This window comes from Varanus komodoensis, unplaced genomic scaffold, assembly GCF_004798865.1.
Source record: "Varanus komodoensis strain SLA01 unplaced genomic scaffold, ASM479886v1 scaffold1, whole genome shotgun sequence".
In the NCBI taxonomy this organism is placed as follows: Eukaryota; Metazoa; Chordata; class Lepidosauria; order Squamata; family Varanidae; genus Varanus; species Varanus komodoensis.
The window spans coordinates 120,162,029-120,180,693 of NW_025335268.1; the positions used below are offsets into that span (position 1 = coordinate 120,162,029).

The following is an 18,665-nucleotide window of genomic DNA, read 5'->3' on the forward strand; positions in this document are numbered from 1 at the left end:
AACTTTTGCACAACTGTGACTCCGGGGCAGTCACAGACTCTCAGGACAACCTACTTTACAGGATTATTGTTGTGGGGATAAGATTGAGAAAAGGAGGAGAATTATGTAAAATGCCTTGAATTCATTGAAAGGGGGAAAAAAGTGTGATTAAGTCATTGCTTATTCCATTTTGGCCCTTCTATCAACAGGGAACTCCAGAAGTCTGACAAGCTGAATGTACTACTGCAGACTCTATATGATGGCGAGACAAATCTCTTCACATGCACACATGTGAAAAATCAGAAAAATTAAAAAATACAAACACATTTGGACACCTGAGAAGCACCTGAAAAGAAAGCAGCATGTGTATAAAGTAGTTATTCCAAAAGGAGGGGAGCCAATAAACTCACAATAAACTTGTTCAGGAGGTAACATGAAAAGATGCAAGGAAACCCTGCTTCAGCACTTCCTTTGGCTCTGAAAGCATCTGCCTCCAGGACAGGCAGATGTACTTACTACAGGAGTACAAGCATATGTAATAAATGCAAAAATGTGTGGGTTTGTTATTATTTTTGCTGTGCCTGACTGCACACTTTATGAACAGAAATATAAAAATTCTTACTTCTGAAACTCTGAAGACAGTGCCAGCTGAGCTGAAAGTGGGTGGGAGTGATCCAAGAAAGATGGGAAGCTGGAGAAGTTTTCCTCCATAGAACATTCATGTAAGAGCAATTGTGCCACAAAGGTAACATGCTAACATGCTAGAAAACTACGGGGGAAAACACACTACAACAAACATCAGTGTTTGATTGGTTGTCAGGACCAATATGGGTAAGCAAAGAAACTGTGGCTTATTTTCAAGACGGCTTATCGTGATGTACAAATAAGCCCAGAAGTACAGCTTTTGGCAGCCCCACAAAATGAACTTTAATGCACTTCAAAGATTGTTTGATTTGCTTCCATGGGTGATACCTTACTTACCAGATTATTTAAATAGCAGCAGGTATATATGCACATTTGGAGATAAATTAAATAAACAGAGAATTAAAGATATGGGAAGTGTTCTTAATAACCTTGCATGCCTGTCTTCAAAGCTGGAAAGTTATGTGGGAACACTTCACTAAACATGCATATTGAAACTGTGGAAACACTGTGCAAATAGACATACATTGTTTGTGACAACAAAGCTACATACAATTATTGCTGAACTGTAGCTGGAGGCAAGAATTATGGCAAGGGGGAAACTTAAGACTGTACTTAGCACCTCACAATATTCAGAATTGAGTATATTCTGGTTTTGTGATTGCACACAAGCATGTAAATCAATCAGGTAAAGGGAACCTTCAAGTCTGTTTGTACTTTAGAGACAATATGTCACCTTTGTCGCTGTGAAAGGTAAGTTTGAATGTATGCAAGCAGTGCCTGGTGATGTCCCAGGAAGGACTGGATGTGAAGCATTTCTTGCCATTACAGGGCAGTGCTCTGCAAGCTTTCTGCATAGCTTCTTATGCCCCCCAATGCCTAGCAGAAGAACAAATTACAAGAATGTAATAACATATGCAATTATATTATTATAATATATATATTATATTATACTGAATTGCATACAGGTTTCAGAAAAGGGTTTTCATATTTTGACTTAGCACACGTAATCCATGATGTAGCTCATTTGTAGATCCATCCAGTGTCCAGGCAATACAAATACATTGCCCAACAGGATCAGAGCTTATCAACAGTAGTGTGTGCTCTCAGCTTTGTAAAAGATACAGACCTTCTCATATTGCATGGCATTGCACTATACTATGAAGCAAGAACAATGTTTATAATTGAAAGGGTGTGTAATTAGATTCAAAGACATAGTACTGCCCATGTTTTAGAAACTCCATCCACTTTTTCTGATGCAACCTTTAACACTGTAGTTCACTCCACAGCGTCAAATCACATCATAAACAGTGAATTAGACAGGACCGCAACATAGATTTTGCCAATCTCTCCTCCTCCTCTTGCACCAGAGTAGCTTAGCTTATATCACAAATGAAGTTAGATCGCACTTTCAATTCCTACATATTAGACCCAGCTACAGTGATAAATTTCACTTCCCTTGCTTGATTTCCTATTTGCCACATTATTTGGACAATTCCTTGCAAGAAACCTGGAGAATAGTGGACACAGAGAGCTTACCAGGACTAGAAATCCAGGGTTCAAAGATTTGGAACAGTGGGGGAGGGGTTGGTATGTGGACAGGCTACAGACCCCAGCATATACAGTGGTACCTCGGCTCACGAATGTCTTGGTTCACGAGCAATCGGGTCACGAACAAAAATTTCTGAAAAATTTTGACTTGGGTCGTGTACACCGCTTTGAGTGGCAACCAAGATCACAGCCATCTCACTGCCCCCCCCCCCCGAGTGGGGAGCTGGCCACGATCGCGCAGGGAATTCCATTCGTGCAGGGAAGGCGTGCGTGATCAGAAGCGCGCTGCTGTAGGAAAGACGGGAGCAGCAAGGCAGAGCTGTGGGGGAGATGGCCAAGATTCCACCTGTCTTTCCTGCAGGAGCGCGCCTCTGATCAGGCACGCCTTCCCTGCACGAACAGAACTGCAATCGTGGCCATCTCTCAACCCCCAGTGTACCATTTGCACCCATCTCTCCCTCCCCCAGTGTGCCCGCAATCATGCCTGTCTCTCTCCACCACCCTCCAGCGCGCCGGGATGACCGGCGCATGCAGGGATGACAGGCGTGATCTCGGTCGTATTGGGGTGGAGGGGGGAGATGGCCGCGATCTTTGTTGTTGTCACTTTGCTTCACATTTTTCTGATTTAAAAAATGGTTACAGAACGGATTAACCTTATTTACATTGAACCTTATGGGGAAATTTAACTTGGCTCATGACCAATTTGGGTCACGACCAGAATCCTGGAACAGATTAAGTTCATGAGCCAAGGTACCACTATACTCAATTATGATGCTCCAGGCTGAACAGTTTGTGCACCACAGGACTATAACATATAGAAAGTCGAAGTGGAAGATGTACCCACATGGCATGCTCTGGTCAGGAAGTTATTTAGGCTGGTACAGACAACTTCTGTGTTGCATTGCTCAGCAACAGGAAATTTTACAGCTTCTCTCTTACTCCCTATTTGAGGCTTCTGATAGCAGAATAGATAGCAGCCTCTCATATTACCAGGCTGGAGGAAAAGAAGACATAAGAACTACCTGGTGTGTCTGCAAGCCAATGATGGAAGAATATGCTTGGATAGTGATAAAGATCTTGGGTTGGTAGATGATATCTGAGCCTGGGATTTGGAAGGGTTTCAACAATCCCCCCAAACACCGGGAAAGGGCGTAGAAGACTTCATCAAAAATTATCTCGCCTGTAGAGTCATCCTGCAGGAAAAAAAAATTGAGAAAGTAACAAATGTCTGCCCAAGTTGCCCCAGAGACAGGAGTCTCCAGCTTAAAAGAAACATGTTATATAGGCTATATTTTCAAGACTTTTACAATGTGAACAATTACTACTCACTACCAGGAATCAACTAGCCAAGGTACCCATCAGACAGAACCTCTGTATGAATGGCATAAAAAATGCACTTCCTCCAAGTGAAAAGGCCTCCTTGAGGGGAGGACAAGCATCCAGAGAGTACAGGGAAGGGGAAATGGAAATAAGCTAACCAACTTACCACAATTCCTGTAGAAGGACTCAAGTCCAGCTCAATCACAAAACGGTACTGGCGTGCAAGGAAAGTGACTTGTGTGGAAGGCACTAGGAGGTATGGCCTGCGTTGTACAGGCTCATCAGGTTGCCAGCCATTCGGCAATATGCTGAGAACATCCAACTCATTGTCTGATTTAACCTTTAAAGACAAAAGTAACACTAAATCAAGGGTGAGCAGCCTGTCATAGGACCAATTGCTCTTGGCCGAACTTCACACATGCCTACTTTCAAATCTCCCTACATGTGACATGAGCAATCTGTTAGGTAGGAAGAGAGAGAGAAAGGCATGACAGGAGGGTGCAAGGGAGTAATTGATCCATTTGTGGCTGTGGTCATATGTATCTCTAACCTCAACCACACCCACTACTGATATGTGGCCCCCAACAGATTATCCTTGAAGGACTCCAGTCTTCAAGAGACAAAATGGGTGTCCACCCTGATGCAAAGAAATGCTAGGCTGGAAGCCAGGAAGGGGTAAGGGAGAAAAATCACAGAATGCTCGTCTACGGATGTGTCATTCCTCTTGAAGTTGCACCAGCCCAAAGCTTTCCTGATTCCCCCACTGTAGTGTGTTATTCAAAACAGATCTTGTATACAACTCACCAGTTCTGGTTCAGGCACTGCACAGATAACCTGATTTAAATGACCCAGAAACCAAGCTAGGCGCACATTGCGTGAAATCCGATAGTCTTCCTTCATCAAGAGGAAGACCTGCCCAGCCTCCTCCATCTGCAAGTAACAATGAAAGAGAACTACCATTCTGTATGACTGGTAAAAAGACAAGGACACCAATGTTCTTCTATGGTTCAGAAACTTTGTCAGCACTCAAATTGTTCTTTGATGTTATACTACCAAAACAGAATGACGAATACAACATACTTCATGATTGCATTATAATGTTACATGGACTGAAAAGCAAGAAATACAGAACCAGTAAAATGGCATATTTGATTGTTTTGTGATTTAGAGTGCAATCTTTTATCTCTTTGGACAGAAAAATGTTCTACCACTCCTAGTATTCTCCAGCAAACATGGCTGACTGGGGAATGCTGGGAGCTTATTCTTCCTTCTGTCTAAATATACATATAGTCTGAGTCCCTGCAAGTTTAATTAGCAATCCCACTGGCAGATTGCTAAAATGACTAGAAAAAGATGCAAAGAATGTTAATTTGACTTTGTTTTATTGAAATTTTGTTAAAGGTTGTAGTGTATTGATTAATGTACTGAATAGCAAGCCCATACATATTTTCAAGATTTGGTAGCTGCCATCAATTGCCTTCCGTTTCCAAACAGTTGGGTGAAAGTAAATCAAATCACTGAAATTATTGTCAAGTACTAAAAATATGTTGTGCTTACAATGGGGCAGCAAATAATTTTTTAACAAGAATTTCTTTAACAGGTTCTAATGAGTTCAACTGTAGTTACTCATATCAGTATGCACATGACGTGCAGCTTATTTCTCAGACTGGAAAGTTCCATATCTTACAAACAGAAGATAGATGAATGAAAATAGAATGCTGTATCAGTTATAATATGTCTCATTTAATAACACGTTTGTTTGGTTCAGGGCGTAATAGCACCCAATGTTTCTTATACTGTTCTCCCCTAGAGAACCTGGTCACTGTGATCCAGGTTATTGGGCTACATGGATAGTTAGCCTTGTTAATTAATCTATTCTTTCACTTCTTTTAACAGCCAATTAAGGTAGCCATCCTAAACACACATACTTGGGAGTAAGCTCAGTGACACTTAATTCTGAATTAACATGCATAGAACTTCCCAGTGAATGAGAGATGTAGTAAGCTAACCTGGACTGAGCATTCTGCCACATGTATGTTTCCAAAGTGTGCATCAGGGCCATGGGTGGATGGGTGATACAGTGATAACCCATAACAATATCTTGTTATGGGTTATCTTGTGCAATTGATCAGCACAAGGTATCTATTGCTTACATTCATCTCTCAACAACCAGGACTATCCTAGGAAAATAGGTTAACTCCATCTAAACCAGCCTCCCCCTCAACTTGTCCTCCCCAAATGTTTTCAGTTGCAACTTCCAGACTTCCAGAACAGTGACCATGTTAGCTGGGGCTGATGGGAATTGAAGTCCAAAATATAGCAGTTTGGCATTGGTGGGGAGGAGGAGGTTCTGAACCCTTCCCCTGCCCAAATAACAGTGTTTATCTGCTGCAATAGTTTTGAGCTGATGTTCTGTATGCAGTTATTTAGGATGTCGAAACTGCTGAGCAGAGAATGGGCAAGCTTGATTTGATGCAAGAAATTAGGTTAAAAATGATTTTTTTAAGTGCCTCATGCTTCCGGTTCCTTTCCACTGTAAAGGCTGTAAACCACAGCTGTATAATTTAGCCAGTATCTTAGATAGCGTCCCCCAACCTGGCGCCCTCCAGATGCGATCCGCTAGTTTTATGCTCGTCAAAGGATCGCGGTGTTTGCAGTCCAACGCATCTGGTGGGCACTAGCAAAGATACCCTCGCTTTATACATACGAAACCTAACCCACGCTTAGAAAGTACCCCAAGCAGGGACCTGCATTTGTGCTCACTGCCACCCACCAACGCCTTCTGCCCCCACTTCCCATCCCTTTCACAGTCCACACCCCTGTCTACGAAGCTTAAAAATGTCCAGCCGAGCACGTGCAAAGATGCACGGGACAAAGAGGCATCGCACGACGCTAAGCACCCAGCACCCACCAAGCAAGCACCCCCAAATGCAGTTCGCGGGGCAAAACAGAGTGCGCCTGCGCACAGTACCTCCGAATCGGGTCTCTCAGAGGCCGCCATAGCGGGCGCCTTCCCACTCGGGAAAGTTCAACCACCTGACGCTCCGACCCGGAAGGGGAAGCTGCGCCTATGACAAGCCGCCGTGCAGGGGAGCGTTTTTAAGGCTGTCTGTGGTGTCGCCGCTATGCAGGTGAAGTAACCGAGTGTGGCGTTTGCGTCTGGTGTATTTTGTTTAATATCCTATACCTTCAGTGGGACGGAGGTGGGGAGGCTGAGGCTTCCATTGCCTCTTTGTCGAGAAGCAAATCGTTAGGTAGAGCTTCCTGGCGATAGTGCGACAGTTTCAGAAAGCTTTCGGCTGCAGTCTTACCCACGTTTACCTGTGAGTAAGTTTCACTGAACCTAGAGGGACTCAGCGTCAGAGTAAATATGTATAGGTGCGTGCTCAGCGAAAACTAAAGCGGCCCTCACTTGTAAAGTGCTCGTTTGGTTATTATTCTGGCGGTGTAAAACATCTGCCTGTTCCTTAATTGTTTGTGAGGATGGCTCAGTGACCAGGCCAATCTGTAAAACTGTGTATTCCGAGGTAACCAAATGAAAAAGAGGGTGGGCTTGATTTATCCTTATAAGTTGTGTATGCTTAGTTGAAGTTAAAAGTTGGAGATGTTTGTAAGGCTTTTTTGCCTTGAAAACTACTAAACTAGAGCCAAAAGCAAGGAAAAAAGCAAACAAAGAGAAATTACAGAAAGAGAAAGATGGTATTTCAATTATATCTTCCAGGGACCATGAGATAGATCAAATGGAGTTTTGGGGTCCTCAGGCAAAGATGCTGAGATCCCCCTTTTCTGATTTTCATATAGAAGCTTAGCTTTAACCCAGTCAAAGAGTATGCAGGTGCCTAAACATGCAGGCTGGTTCAGGAATAAGACACTTCATAAGCAATGATGTGGTTTTTCTTGACAATTTTGGATTGGGAACTTTCCAATGCAAGTTAGATTAATTTCATTGAAACAGTTTCATTGCTGATTATTTGCACAGGTAAATATTTGGTTTGAATCAGAAAATGTTCTGAAGTCGTAGAGAACACTAGTATGTTTATTTGTATTTAGTAAGTAACAGAGACTTAAAATGTACTGTATTAAAATTAACACAGCATTATTTAATATTTGTATTTAATACATGGTGTTAAAACTGTATGGCATTTTATATACCATATAATATATGTCTACTATACCACAAGTATTTGACCTGAAATGTCTGAGGAAAAACTTGCAACATGTTTAATGTGATTTAAATGATATTTATAGATGTGTTATTGGAACACTTGTAAAACTTGAAAAGCAGTACCATGTTTCCTTACATGATTTCATTTTAAGAAAATACACACTAACTGACACTGACTATTGCAACTTAGGTTATGATCCTATGTCATCTGCCCTTGCCGCACATAAGTCTCCAAATACAGAGGCTCAGGACGTGAAGTGTGGTGACAGGAATTTCAACCACCCTGCTTCTCTTGCTCGTATTTCATGTTGTTGTTGTTAGTCGTGAAGTCGTGTCCGACCCATCGCAACCCCATGGACAACATTCCTCCAGGCCTTCCTATCCTCCACCATCCCCCAGAGTCCATCTAGGCTCACACCAACTGCTTCAGTGACTCCATCTAGCCACCTCATTCTCTGCCGTCCCCTTCTTCTTTTGCCATCTATTGTTCCCAGCATTAGACTATTCACCAGGGAGTCCTTCCTTCTCATTAGGTGGCCAAAGTATTTGAGTTTCCTCTTCAGGATCTGGCCTTCTAAAGAGCAGTCAGGGTTGATCTCCTCTAGGACTGACTGGTTTGATCACCTTGGTGTCCAAGGGACTCGCAGGAGTCTCCACCAGCACCACAATTCAAAGGCCTCAATTCTTTGGCGCTCAGCCTTCCATATGGTCCAACTTTCACAGCCATACATTGCAACTGGGAAAACCATAGCCTTGACTATACGCACTTTTGTTGGCAGGGTGATGTCTCTGCTTTTTATTATGCCATCTAGATTTGCCATAGCTTTCCTCCCCAGGAGCAAGCGTCTTTTAATTTCTTGGCTGCAGTCCCCATCTGCGGTGATCTTGGAGCCCAGGAAAATAAAATTTGTCACTACCTCTATTTCTTCCCCATCTATTTGCCAGGAAGTGAGAGGACCGGATGCAATGATCTTCGTTTTCTTAATGTTGAGTTTCAAGCCAACTTTTGCACTCTCCTCCTTCACCCACATCAAGAGGCTCTTTAGTACCTCTTCACTTTCTGCCATGAGAGTGGTATCATCTGCATATCTGAGGTTGTTGATATTTCTCCCAGTAATCTTAATTCCAACTGGTAGTTCACCCCGCCCTGACTTTCTCATGATGTGCTCTGCATATAAGTTAAATTGGCAGGGCATCAGTATACAGCCTTGCCAAACTCCTTTCTCAATTTTGAACCAATCAGTGGTTCCGTGCCCAGTTCTCACTGTTGCTTCTTGACCCACATATTGTTTTCTCAAGAGACAAATAAGATGGTCAGGTACTCCCATCTCTTTAAGAACTTGCCACAGTTCGTTGTGATCCACATAATCAAAAGCTTTAGCATAGTCAATGAAGCAGAAGTAGGTGTTTTTCTGGAACTCCCTAGCTTTCTCCATGATCCAGCGTATGTTGGCAGTTTGAGCTCTAGTTCCTCTCCTTCTTCGAAACCCTGCCTGTACTTCTGGTAGTTCTCGGTCCACATACTGCTTGTAGGATTTTGAGCACAACTTTGCTAGCATGTGAAATGAGTGCAACGGTGCAGTAGTTTGAACATTCTTTGACATTGCCCTTCTTTGGGATGGGAATGTAAACTGACCTTTTCCAATCCTGTGGCCACTGTTGAGTTTTCCAAATTTGCTGGCATATTGAGTGTAGCACTTGTACTGCATTGTCTTTTAAGATTTTGAATAGCTCAGCTGGAACACTCTCACCTCCACTAGCTTTGTTGTTGCTCAGACTTCCTAAGGCCCATTTGATTTCACATTCCAGGATGTCTGGCTCGAGGTCAGTGACCACCCCATCATGGTAATCAGGGATGCTAAGCTCTTTCTTGTATAGTTCCTCTGTGTAATCTTGCCATCTCTTCTTAATCTCTTCTGCCTCTGTTAGGTCCCTGCCATTTTGGTCCTTTATCATGCCCATCTTTGCATGGAATGTTCCCTTCATATCTCCAATTTTCCTGAAGAGATCTCTGGTCCTCCCTACTCTATTGTTTTCTTCTATTTCTTTGCACTGTTCATTTAAGAAGGCATTCTTATCTCTTCTAGCTATTCTCTGGAATTCTGCATTCAATTGGGTGTATTTTTCTCTTTCTCCCTTGCCTTTCACTTCCCTTCTTTCCTCAGCTATTTGTAAAGCTTCCTCAGACAGCCATTTTTCTTTCTTGCATTTATTTTTCTTTGGGATGGTTTTAGTTGCTACCTCTTGTACAATGTTGTGAACCTCCCTCCATAGTTCTTCAGGCACTCTGTCTATCAGATCTAATTCCTGAAATCTATTTGTCACCTCTACTGCATATTCATCAGGGATATGATTTAGGTGACACCTGAGTGGCCTAGTGCTTTTCCCCTACTTTCTTCAGTTTAAGCCTAAATTTTGCAACGAGAAGCTCATGATCTGAGCCACAGTCAGCTCCTGGTCTAGTTTTTACTGACTGTATAGAGCTTCTCCATCTTTGGCTGCAGAGCACATAGTCAATCTGATTTCTGTGTTGACTATCTGGCGATGTCCATGTGTAGAGTTGTCTCTTGGGTTGTTGGAAAAGAGTGTTTGCTATGACCATCGTATTCTCTTGACAAAATTCTACCAGCCTGTGCCCTGCTTCATTTTGTACTCCAAGGCCAAAGTTGCCTGTTATTCCAGTTATCTTTTGGCTTCCTACGTTAGCATTCCATTCCCCCATGATGATAAGGACATCATTTTTGGGTGTTAATTCTAGAAGGTGTTGTAGGCCTTCATAGAACCGGTCAACTTCAGCCTCTTCAGCACCAGTGGTTGGGGCACAGACTTGGACTGCTGTGATGTTGAATGGTTTGCCTTGGATTCGAACTGTGATCATTCTGTCATTTTGGAGACTGTATCCCAGTACTGCTTTTCCTACTCTTTTATTAACTATGAGGGCTACTCCATTTCTTCTGAGGGATTCTTGCCCGCAGTAGTATACCTGATGGTCGTCTGAATTAAATTCACCCATTCCTGTCCATTTTAGTTCACTGATTCCTAAGATGTCGATGTTCAGTCTTGTCATCTCTTGTTTGACCACATCCAGCTTGCCTTGATTCATGGATCTTACATTCCAGGTTCCTATGGAGTACAGATCTTTGCAGCATTGACTTTCCTTTCACCACCAGATACATCTGCAACTGAGTGTCCTTTCGGCTTTGACCCTGTCGCTTCATTCTTTCTGGCACTACTAGTACTAGCCCTCCGCTCTTCCCCAGTAGCATATGAGACACCTTCCGACCTGAGGGGCTCGTCTTCCGGCGTCATATCTTTTTGTCTTTTGGTACTGTCCATGGGGTTTTCATGGCAAAGATACTGGAATGGGTTGCCATTTCATGTAGACAGCTATATTTGGCCATCAAGACGAAGCAACACAGAGTGGGAGGAAAGAAAGCCATCAGTTCCAATCTCCTCTCCTTCCTGCCCATGCTGCATGCTCTTTTAGCACTCTCCAAGGTTGGTTTCCAGCCTCAGAGATGCAACTGGATCAGTACTTTCCATGTGAGTTGCAAACAAGGTGAGGCAGGTATTCTGCATTTGTCTGCATAGTTGAAGGGCCTCAGTGCTGGGACTCTAGGTATTCCTATAACGCCTCCCTACATACATGCACATACACACAGAGAGAGGGAGAGAGAACACTGCTAGCAGGCTATAGGATTATGCCCCAAAGTATCTGTTAATGATAGGCTGACAGCTACAATAATATGCACCCCCCCCACACACACACACACACACTGTTAACTGCTCTAGGCTAACAATTACTTTTTGCAAAGTATAATGTTTTCAAAGTAGCATTCCCAACTCTTGGATGCACATCTTAAGAATACTATGAGGAAGAACCTGCAATGTTGGAAAGTGAAGTAAAACCTGCTCTGAGAGCACTTGAAAGGAGCAAAACACGCGGATGAGATAGGGTACCACTAGAAGTATTCCAAGCTGCAGAAACAGAATCATTCCAAATCCTTAAAGGAATATGCCAACAAATATGGAAAACAACTCAGTGGCCCACAGACTGGAAATGTATATTCCATGTCCCAATAAAGGAGTTGCTAAGTAGTGCAGCAATAATAGGACCATTGCACTAAGCAAAGTAATACTCATGGTGTTGTAATAAATTATACTCTTTATGGAGCAAGAAAAACCTGATGTTCTAGATTCTGAAAAGGAGCAGATACACAGGATCTTATCACAAATATGTGTTGGTTACTGGAGCATACCAAAAAATTTCAGAAAGCCTTTGTCTGTGTGAAGCATAAGAAGCAATGGATGGAAGTGAAAGAAATAAGTGTACCTCAGCACACCTGATGCATAACCTGTATCATAGACGAGAAACTACTGCTAGGACAGAATATGGAGAAACAGAATGGCTTCGTATAGATGAAGGCATCAGGCAATGGGGTTTTTTTTTTTTTCCCCCTATTCGATCTGTATGCAGAACATATAGGGAAAACCAGGGCTTGCGTTCCGGCACCTTTTTTTCCAATGGATTTTACGAAGTGATTTTGAAGCATAGCAGATCAGCAGCAAACATCATTAACATAGTGCCTGCAGGCTGCTTTTCTGTCTGCTATCTGATAGTGAGATAGTGAGGGCGCTGCTGCTCTGCTTGGGATTGGTGTGTGTGGTCGTGCACTTACTGCCGGTGATCGTGAGTTCCGCACCTTTTTTTTTTTTTTAAACCAAAAAAAGCACTGGGGAAAACTAAATTACAATCAGGGAAAGCAGGAGTGAAAATTGGTGGACGGTTTAAGATATAAATATTACTGGCAGAAAGCAGCAGTGAACTGAAATGACTCCTGGTACAATAAGCTCCTGTTTTTGCATTTTTATAATGGAGAAAGATATGATTGGCTACTAGGAACCTTAAACAGGAGTACTTTTGTTAGCATGATGGGATGGATATCCAGCAACGTTTTATTGTAAATCCCATTTGTGTATATTCTATATAAGTGTAGCATGGAATAAAACCATGCTCTGAAGAATGCACATAATTGTCTTGGTGTGTGTATGTTTTAGTGACATATATTGCACCCCCATTCCTCCTTGTCTTAGATAAGTGGGTAAAAGATTGCAACTGGGAGTTGAGTTTTTCTGTAATTTTACAAATCCAATGCTATTTTTAATATGGGCTGGACTGAGTACAATTGCACACCTCAGCCTTCTAAAGAAGTACAAAAATATTACTTACCCGTATCTACTTGTGTTAGGCATTTCAGTTCTAAAAAACAAAAAATAGAAAGAGCTAGCTTCCCTGCCTGCATGCTTGCATGTATAGATATATGAGAATTTTTGCAAAAGTTTAAAGTGCAACAGATCAAAAATACTTCCTATAAAAGCTTAGATGCTTGTTTCAAAATCTCACCTATGCTCATGCTACACAGTTTTAACTTACTGACTTGTCATACTATGTCTGAAACATTCTAAAGAAAAAGTTAGGGAGTTTAAGTGATTGGACAGACATAAAGAGAATAAACAGCCTGGTTATACTATAAGAAAATATGGAAGTGAGTTACTGAGAGACTGTCTGCCTCTTTCTTTGGAGATGTGGTGTATTTAAGCTTACTTTCTGTCTTTTCCAGAGAGAGGAGAAGCAGCTTGAGCTATCTCTAGAGGCACTCATCAGTCAAGTGGCTGACCTGAAGAATTCCTTGGTCAGTTTCATTTACAAGCTGGAGAATGAATATGACCGCCTCACCTGGTAAGAGGGTGAGAGAAAGCTTATGTGGCCAATCTTAGTTATAGAGGGTAGGGAAAACCATTACGTTATTTAGGCACATTTTGACATAAATTGACATAAAGGGAGATGTTTTTGATAGGAATAGATATTTTTCTCTTCCCATAATACTGGAACCAGGGGTCATCTCATGAAGCTGATTGCCAGAAGATTCAGGACAGAGTGAAGCACTTTTTCATGCAATGCATAGTTAAACTATGGAATTCACTGCCATGAGATATAGTGATGGCCACCAGTCTGGATGGCTTTAACATGGGATTGAACAAATCCATGGAAAAAGAAGGCTGTTGGTCCTGATGGTTGTATGCTGCTTCCAGTATCAGAGACAGTGTACAGACACTCATGCCCTGCCTGTGAGTTTCCCATGGACAGCTGGTTAGCTGCTGTATGAACAAACTGCTCAACTATATGGATCCCTGATCTAATGGAGCATGGGTTGCTTATGTTCATTTCCCCATTTCTTCCATAGGCCTTCAGTATTAGACAGCTTTGCTCTGCTCTCAGGACAGCTAAACACCCTAAATAAAGTACTGAAGCATGAGAAGACCCCATTGCTACGCAACCAGGTTATAATTCCATTGGTGCTATCCCCAGACCGTGATGAAGAGATTATGGTAAGGATCTGGCCTACATCTTTTCTCAGCTATGTGACTAATTCCTTGGCGTCAAGGGGTAAATGAGAAACTGAGTGACAGGTTGAGCATGGTGAAATGAGAGCAGTGAATTAATATACACAATAGAATCATACCTGTATTTTCCATAAAACATTTTAAGATATATTCATAGGTATGATTGGGAGAGGAATCAGATGCAAATGGTGTAGAGCATACTCACTCTCTGCAAAGGGGGAAATGTGGAACTGGTGTGAAATCAGGAGAGTTCTCCCCTGCCTCCATTTTCTGTCATCAGAGCACTGGTATATAGAAAGAGGAGTAAATGAGGTGAAAGACCCCTGAGGTGGTGGAATGGTTATATAGCATGTTATACCTTTAATAGAAGAGCAGATATGAATAACTGTGAGCATACTAAAGGACTCAGAACTGCAGGTGGAGAAATCAATTTTTAATTGAGCCTCCCACCTGCAGACTCTGTGAGAAGAAAACAGTAAAGAGATTGGAACAGTAAAGAGATTGGAACATCCCCAGAGAGGTCCGCCTGGCGCCGTCGTTATTTGTTTTTCGGCGCCAGGCTAAGACCTTTTTATTTAAGCAACATTTTAAATGCTAAATACAATTGAATTTTATCTGGCCGGGGCGGCTTATTTTATAATGTGTGTTTTAATTAAGATTATTTTATATGGATATTTTAACTTATTGTTTTATCTATGTTGTAAGCCGCCCCGAGGCTTCGGCGAATGGGGCGGCATAAAAATGTTTTAATAAATAAATAAAATAAAAACATTTCTCATTGATTATCTATTTTTTTCCTCTCATTTTTCTTTGGTTTTGTGGAAGAGCATTCAGAAATGGTATCTTCTGCAGCCTGAAGTAGTACAATTTCTACCACATCACTACGCCGCATGTAGGCCAAGCCAGACACCAAGGAAAGAGAGGGATGGGATAGTACAGGGGGACTAGGGCAGTTCTCCAATCCCTGCTGTACCAAAAAAGAATATAGGTGATTGCACCTCTTATCTCCTCACGCTCCATTCTGTATCGGTCTGTATGTGCTGTTTCATACATAGCCCCATAAGTTGGCAGCCAGGGCTGTGTATCAAGCCTTTGCAAGGGGCCTGTAGATTCAGCTTTGCATTCTGTGGCTGTGCTGTAAAGTATGACCTTGATCACTGATAGTCCAAATGCTCTAGCGGCAAACAGAAGGAAGAGTGCCAGTTTTTAGCCATGAGGTTGTACCCGATCATCTGCGAACCAAGCCTGATCCTGAGGTAGAGGAGCAAGAGAAGCAGCTGAGCACAGATGCAGCTCGCCTTGGTACTGATGTGGCACAGGTAAGAGTGTCTGCTGTTTACGCTGTTCTACATTCCTTCATTTTGATTGTTAACTTTTGTAACTAAATTTTTGTGTAGGCACTTTGTGTAATGCAGTTTTGTTTCTCTAGCTTTTAATCCTTTGCATTAAGCCTAATCCTTTGTAGCATATAAAACCATTTTACCTTGTTCCAGGTAGCCTAATCAGATACTAATAAAGGCATGCATTAAAAGTTTGCTGTCAATTTCATTTGTAAAGCAAAGAAGGTTTTCAAAAATGGAGTTAATGACATAGATAGACCAAACTATAATGCTGCATATCTTTGAAGTTTGAACATTATGCTTTACTTGAGTCTGTGATTGTGTATGTGTGAGAGGGGAGGGAGGGAGAGGGTTATATATTGTTTTATCACTATATCATGCATATTTCGGGAGAACATGTGACTCCTGGGAAAATATTTTAGGAAGCAAATGAGCTCAATTAAATTGGACAGTGTAAGGCGTGGCATTCCAACTTTTTGTACCTTGAGGGTTGCATGAAGACTTCAACAAAGAACCCGGGGCTGCACAATGAATTACATTTCTATATAGTAAATTAAAGTGTTTGCAATATGTTAACTTCATTTTATATACACAATATATTTAATTAACCATTAAACACGGAAGAAAACCGATATGAGGTCTCAGAATTGGCTTGAGAATGCTTTGTGGGCCTGTGATCTCTGCAGAGAAATTTTCCCCTGCCCTAGTGGCACTGAGAGGTTATTCTTGCTGGCAACATGAGAGGAGACCTCACAAGCCACTGGCTGACTGGTCAGGATCCACTTCTTCTTGACAAAGAGACCTGGGCCCACTCAGCATGGTGGAGCAGGCACTAGTACTGGCTGATAGAGAGGTCTGCTCTTGGACAGGTGGGAGAAGATGAGGGTGCCTGATTCACTCAGTGGCTGCAGCATGACCTCAAGATCAGACAAGAGATCAGGCACCTCTGCCTCCTGCCTGGTGATCTCCTTGAGGCTGCTGCCTCATGTCTAGCTCATGAGTGCAAAGGTGTAAAAGATTGTTGTTTCCCCATTTCTGAAAATTTGTTGATAGGAGGAAATTGCTGTAGTTTTCTAGAATGAGATAATGAAAATAAAAGGTAGTATATTGTTTAACTGACATATTTTACTATACATATCTTATGGTTGCAGAAGCAGATTCAGAGCCTAAACAAAATGTGTTCAAACTTGCTGGAGAAAATCAACAAAGAGGAACGAGAGTCTGAAAGTGGAGGTATGGCATTGGAGTACCGGGAGGAGGCATTGGAAAGTGTGTATAGCCCTGCGGGAATAGTCTAGAAATAGAAAGCAAATATAACAGGCATTAAGATAAACTATTATAATAATAGCTTTGTTGTGGAAAAAAAGACTGAACACTCAGTTAATTTGCTGGTCGAACCTTCCTCCATCCTGCAGGTTTACGGCAGAACAAGCAGACATTCAACCCTGCTGATACCAATGCGCTGGTTGCAGCTGTAGGCTTCGGGAAGGGACTATCCAATAGGCGTCCACCAAGTGTGGCAGGACCTGTTCAGGCTGGTCAGCCAGGTGGCAATACCATCATAGCAGGTGCTTCTGCCATGCAACAGGTACAAATGTCTGGAGCACAAAGCCAACAGCAGCAAATGCTTGGAGGAGTGCAGATATCACAAGCAGGTCAACCAGGTAAATAAAGTCCTTCAGATGTACTGGAAAGACTCTGGAGTGCAGGAGGGAACGTTAAATGAAAGAAATATTGTTGGGACAAGACGAACTGGTGTCCAAGTGAAATTAATGCCTATTCTGATAAGAGCATACATGCTTTAGAAAGACAGCCATAACGGAGGTCTTCAGCAATATATGTAGTAGCTCCGCTTCCCTTCATGTCATATGTAGGAGGACATATGATAGCCTAGAGATTCATGCTATCATTTCTTAGGAAGCTGTGAGCTTTGAGATGGAACATGCTGTTACACAGCCAATTACATATATATTATATAAGGCTAGTGCTGTCAGTGGCTACTGTACTGAATAATAGCTGGGGTCAACAGTAGAAGAAGGCTGTGGTATTCACATGTGCTTGTTGGAATACATAGGATTTTTATGTTCTTATTGATCAAAACAAGTCTGATTTACTTGCACAAAATGAAGATGGGAAGGAGATTGTAGGAGAGAGAGAATAATTCTACTTTCTCCAGAAAGTGTATGTGAGGAAGACGTGATTCCTGGGGAAGAACTAGAGGAAATCTCCCCCAGATCTGTCAGTCTTTTGAGAGACAGGCCTTTCTTCTTATCGCAATGCTAAACCCATTTCCTTTACCATCTCCAGGTAAGATGCCCAGTGGAATAAAAACCAATATCAAATCTGCTTCAATGCATCCCTATCAAAGGTGAGTCAGAAGCATTCTGGCCTCTTGCTGTTCCTGGAATTCATTTTCAAGACATCGTTTCTTCACCTCACTCTCTACAGTGAGATTTCTGACTGAAGTTTTTCCCCTTGAGATGTCACAGAAGTCATTTATTTACATGGCTGCATTGATCACCAGAATACAGGACTGTACTCTTCATCCATACTCTTCATATAGAGTGGCAAACTAGCCAGGCCTGGAGGAGGAGGAGATTTTGGCTAGTTTTCCTCATGTTTATAATAAATCTGAATGCCTTGGAGAGCTTACTTCTTTTGGAATTGTATAATGATCAAAGAGGAGGAGATAGGCAATATGTATTTTTGAATGTTTTGTTTAATAAACGTCAAGTGGTCTGCTTCTGTAGCCTTGTGTGTTTCAAGGTTGGGTCATGCGACTTCATTTTCTTTTGTTTAGATTGCTTGAATCCAGTGTCATTGGGATAGACCATTAAAGAATATGATTTGATCTATTTAAATAATACTGATCCCCAGTCATAATCACATGAATACAAAATGTCTTCAGCATGACAGGGAAAAAGGCATCAATGGTAGAATTCAGTGTGACAGAGGAAATAATCTAGATAATTGGAAAAATGAACCATAGCCTTCACTGCATCAACAGGTACTTTCCTGACCCTGCACCCTAAATAGTGTGATATTGTGCACACTATTCAGTAGTTCATCCCTTTGGGAAAAATGTGTTGATGCACCCACTTAAGATCTCAGCCTACAGTGCCACTTAGAGGCCTGTCATGTTCCATTTCTCATTAAAGCTAATCAAGGTTTTTTTGCCCCCATGACTGCCATGTGAAACTTCCAGAGCATCACCATCTTACAGAAACCAGTTTGGGGACCCAGATATATATGGCCGGGTAGAT

The 18,665-nt window shown here is 42.0% G+C and overlaps 2 protein-coding genes across 9 annotated transcripts in view; one reads left to right on the forward strand and one right to left on the reverse strand.

Moving 5' to 3' along the window:
• SZT2 (SZT2 subunit of KICSTOR complex) overlaps positions 1 to 6,532 on the reverse strand; it is a 76,113-nt gene extending 69,581 nt beyond the window's left edge. For all 5 annotated transcript variants that reach the window (XM_044442824.1, XM_044442815.1, XM_044442806.1 and 2 more), the window contains exons 1-4: positions 6,464 to 6,532; positions 4,297 to 4,422; positions 3,659 to 3,832; positions 3,195 to 3,365 (exon numbers count right to left, since the gene is read on the reverse strand). In XM_044442824.1, coding sequence (XP_044298759.1) covers positions 3,195 to 3,365; positions 3,659 to 3,832; positions 4,297 to 4,422; positions 6,464 to 6,493 — 501 coding nt within the window. In that variant the 5' untranslated portion in view covers positions 6,494 to 6,532. The remainder of the gene's footprint in view (positions 1 to 3,194; positions 3,366 to 3,658; positions 3,833 to 4,296; positions 4,423 to 6,463) is intronic.
• Positions 6,533 to 6,539: 7 nt separating this feature from the next.
• Positions 6,540 to 18,151, forward strand: MED8 (mediator complex subunit 8). 4 transcript variants are annotated; one of them, XM_044442860.1, is made up of 7 exons: positions 6,540 to 6,623; positions 13,279 to 13,397; positions 13,903 to 14,047; positions 15,241 to 15,381; positions 16,554 to 16,635; positions 16,818 to 17,066; positions 17,710 to 18,151. In XM_044442860.1, exons 1-7 carry the CDS (start codon positions 6,618 to 6,620, stop codon positions 17,772 to 17,774), a joined length of 807 nt encoding a protein of 268 aa, XP_044298795.1. In that variant the 5' UTR covers positions 6,540 to 6,617; the 3' UTR covers positions 17,775 to 18,151. The 4 variants fall into 4 exon arrangements, with proteins under 4 accessions (XP_044298795.1, XP_044298821.1, XP_044298804.1 ...); XM_044442869.1 differs by lacking the exon at positions 6,540 to 6,623 and adding an exon at positions 6,688 to 6,815 and having other exon boundaries at positions 13,279 to 13,405; XM_044442877.1 differs by lacking the exon at positions 6,540 to 6,623 and adding an exon at positions 6,688 to 6,815 and having other exon boundaries at positions 13,279 to 13,350.
• Positions 18,152 to 18,665: the final 514 nt, after the last annotated feature.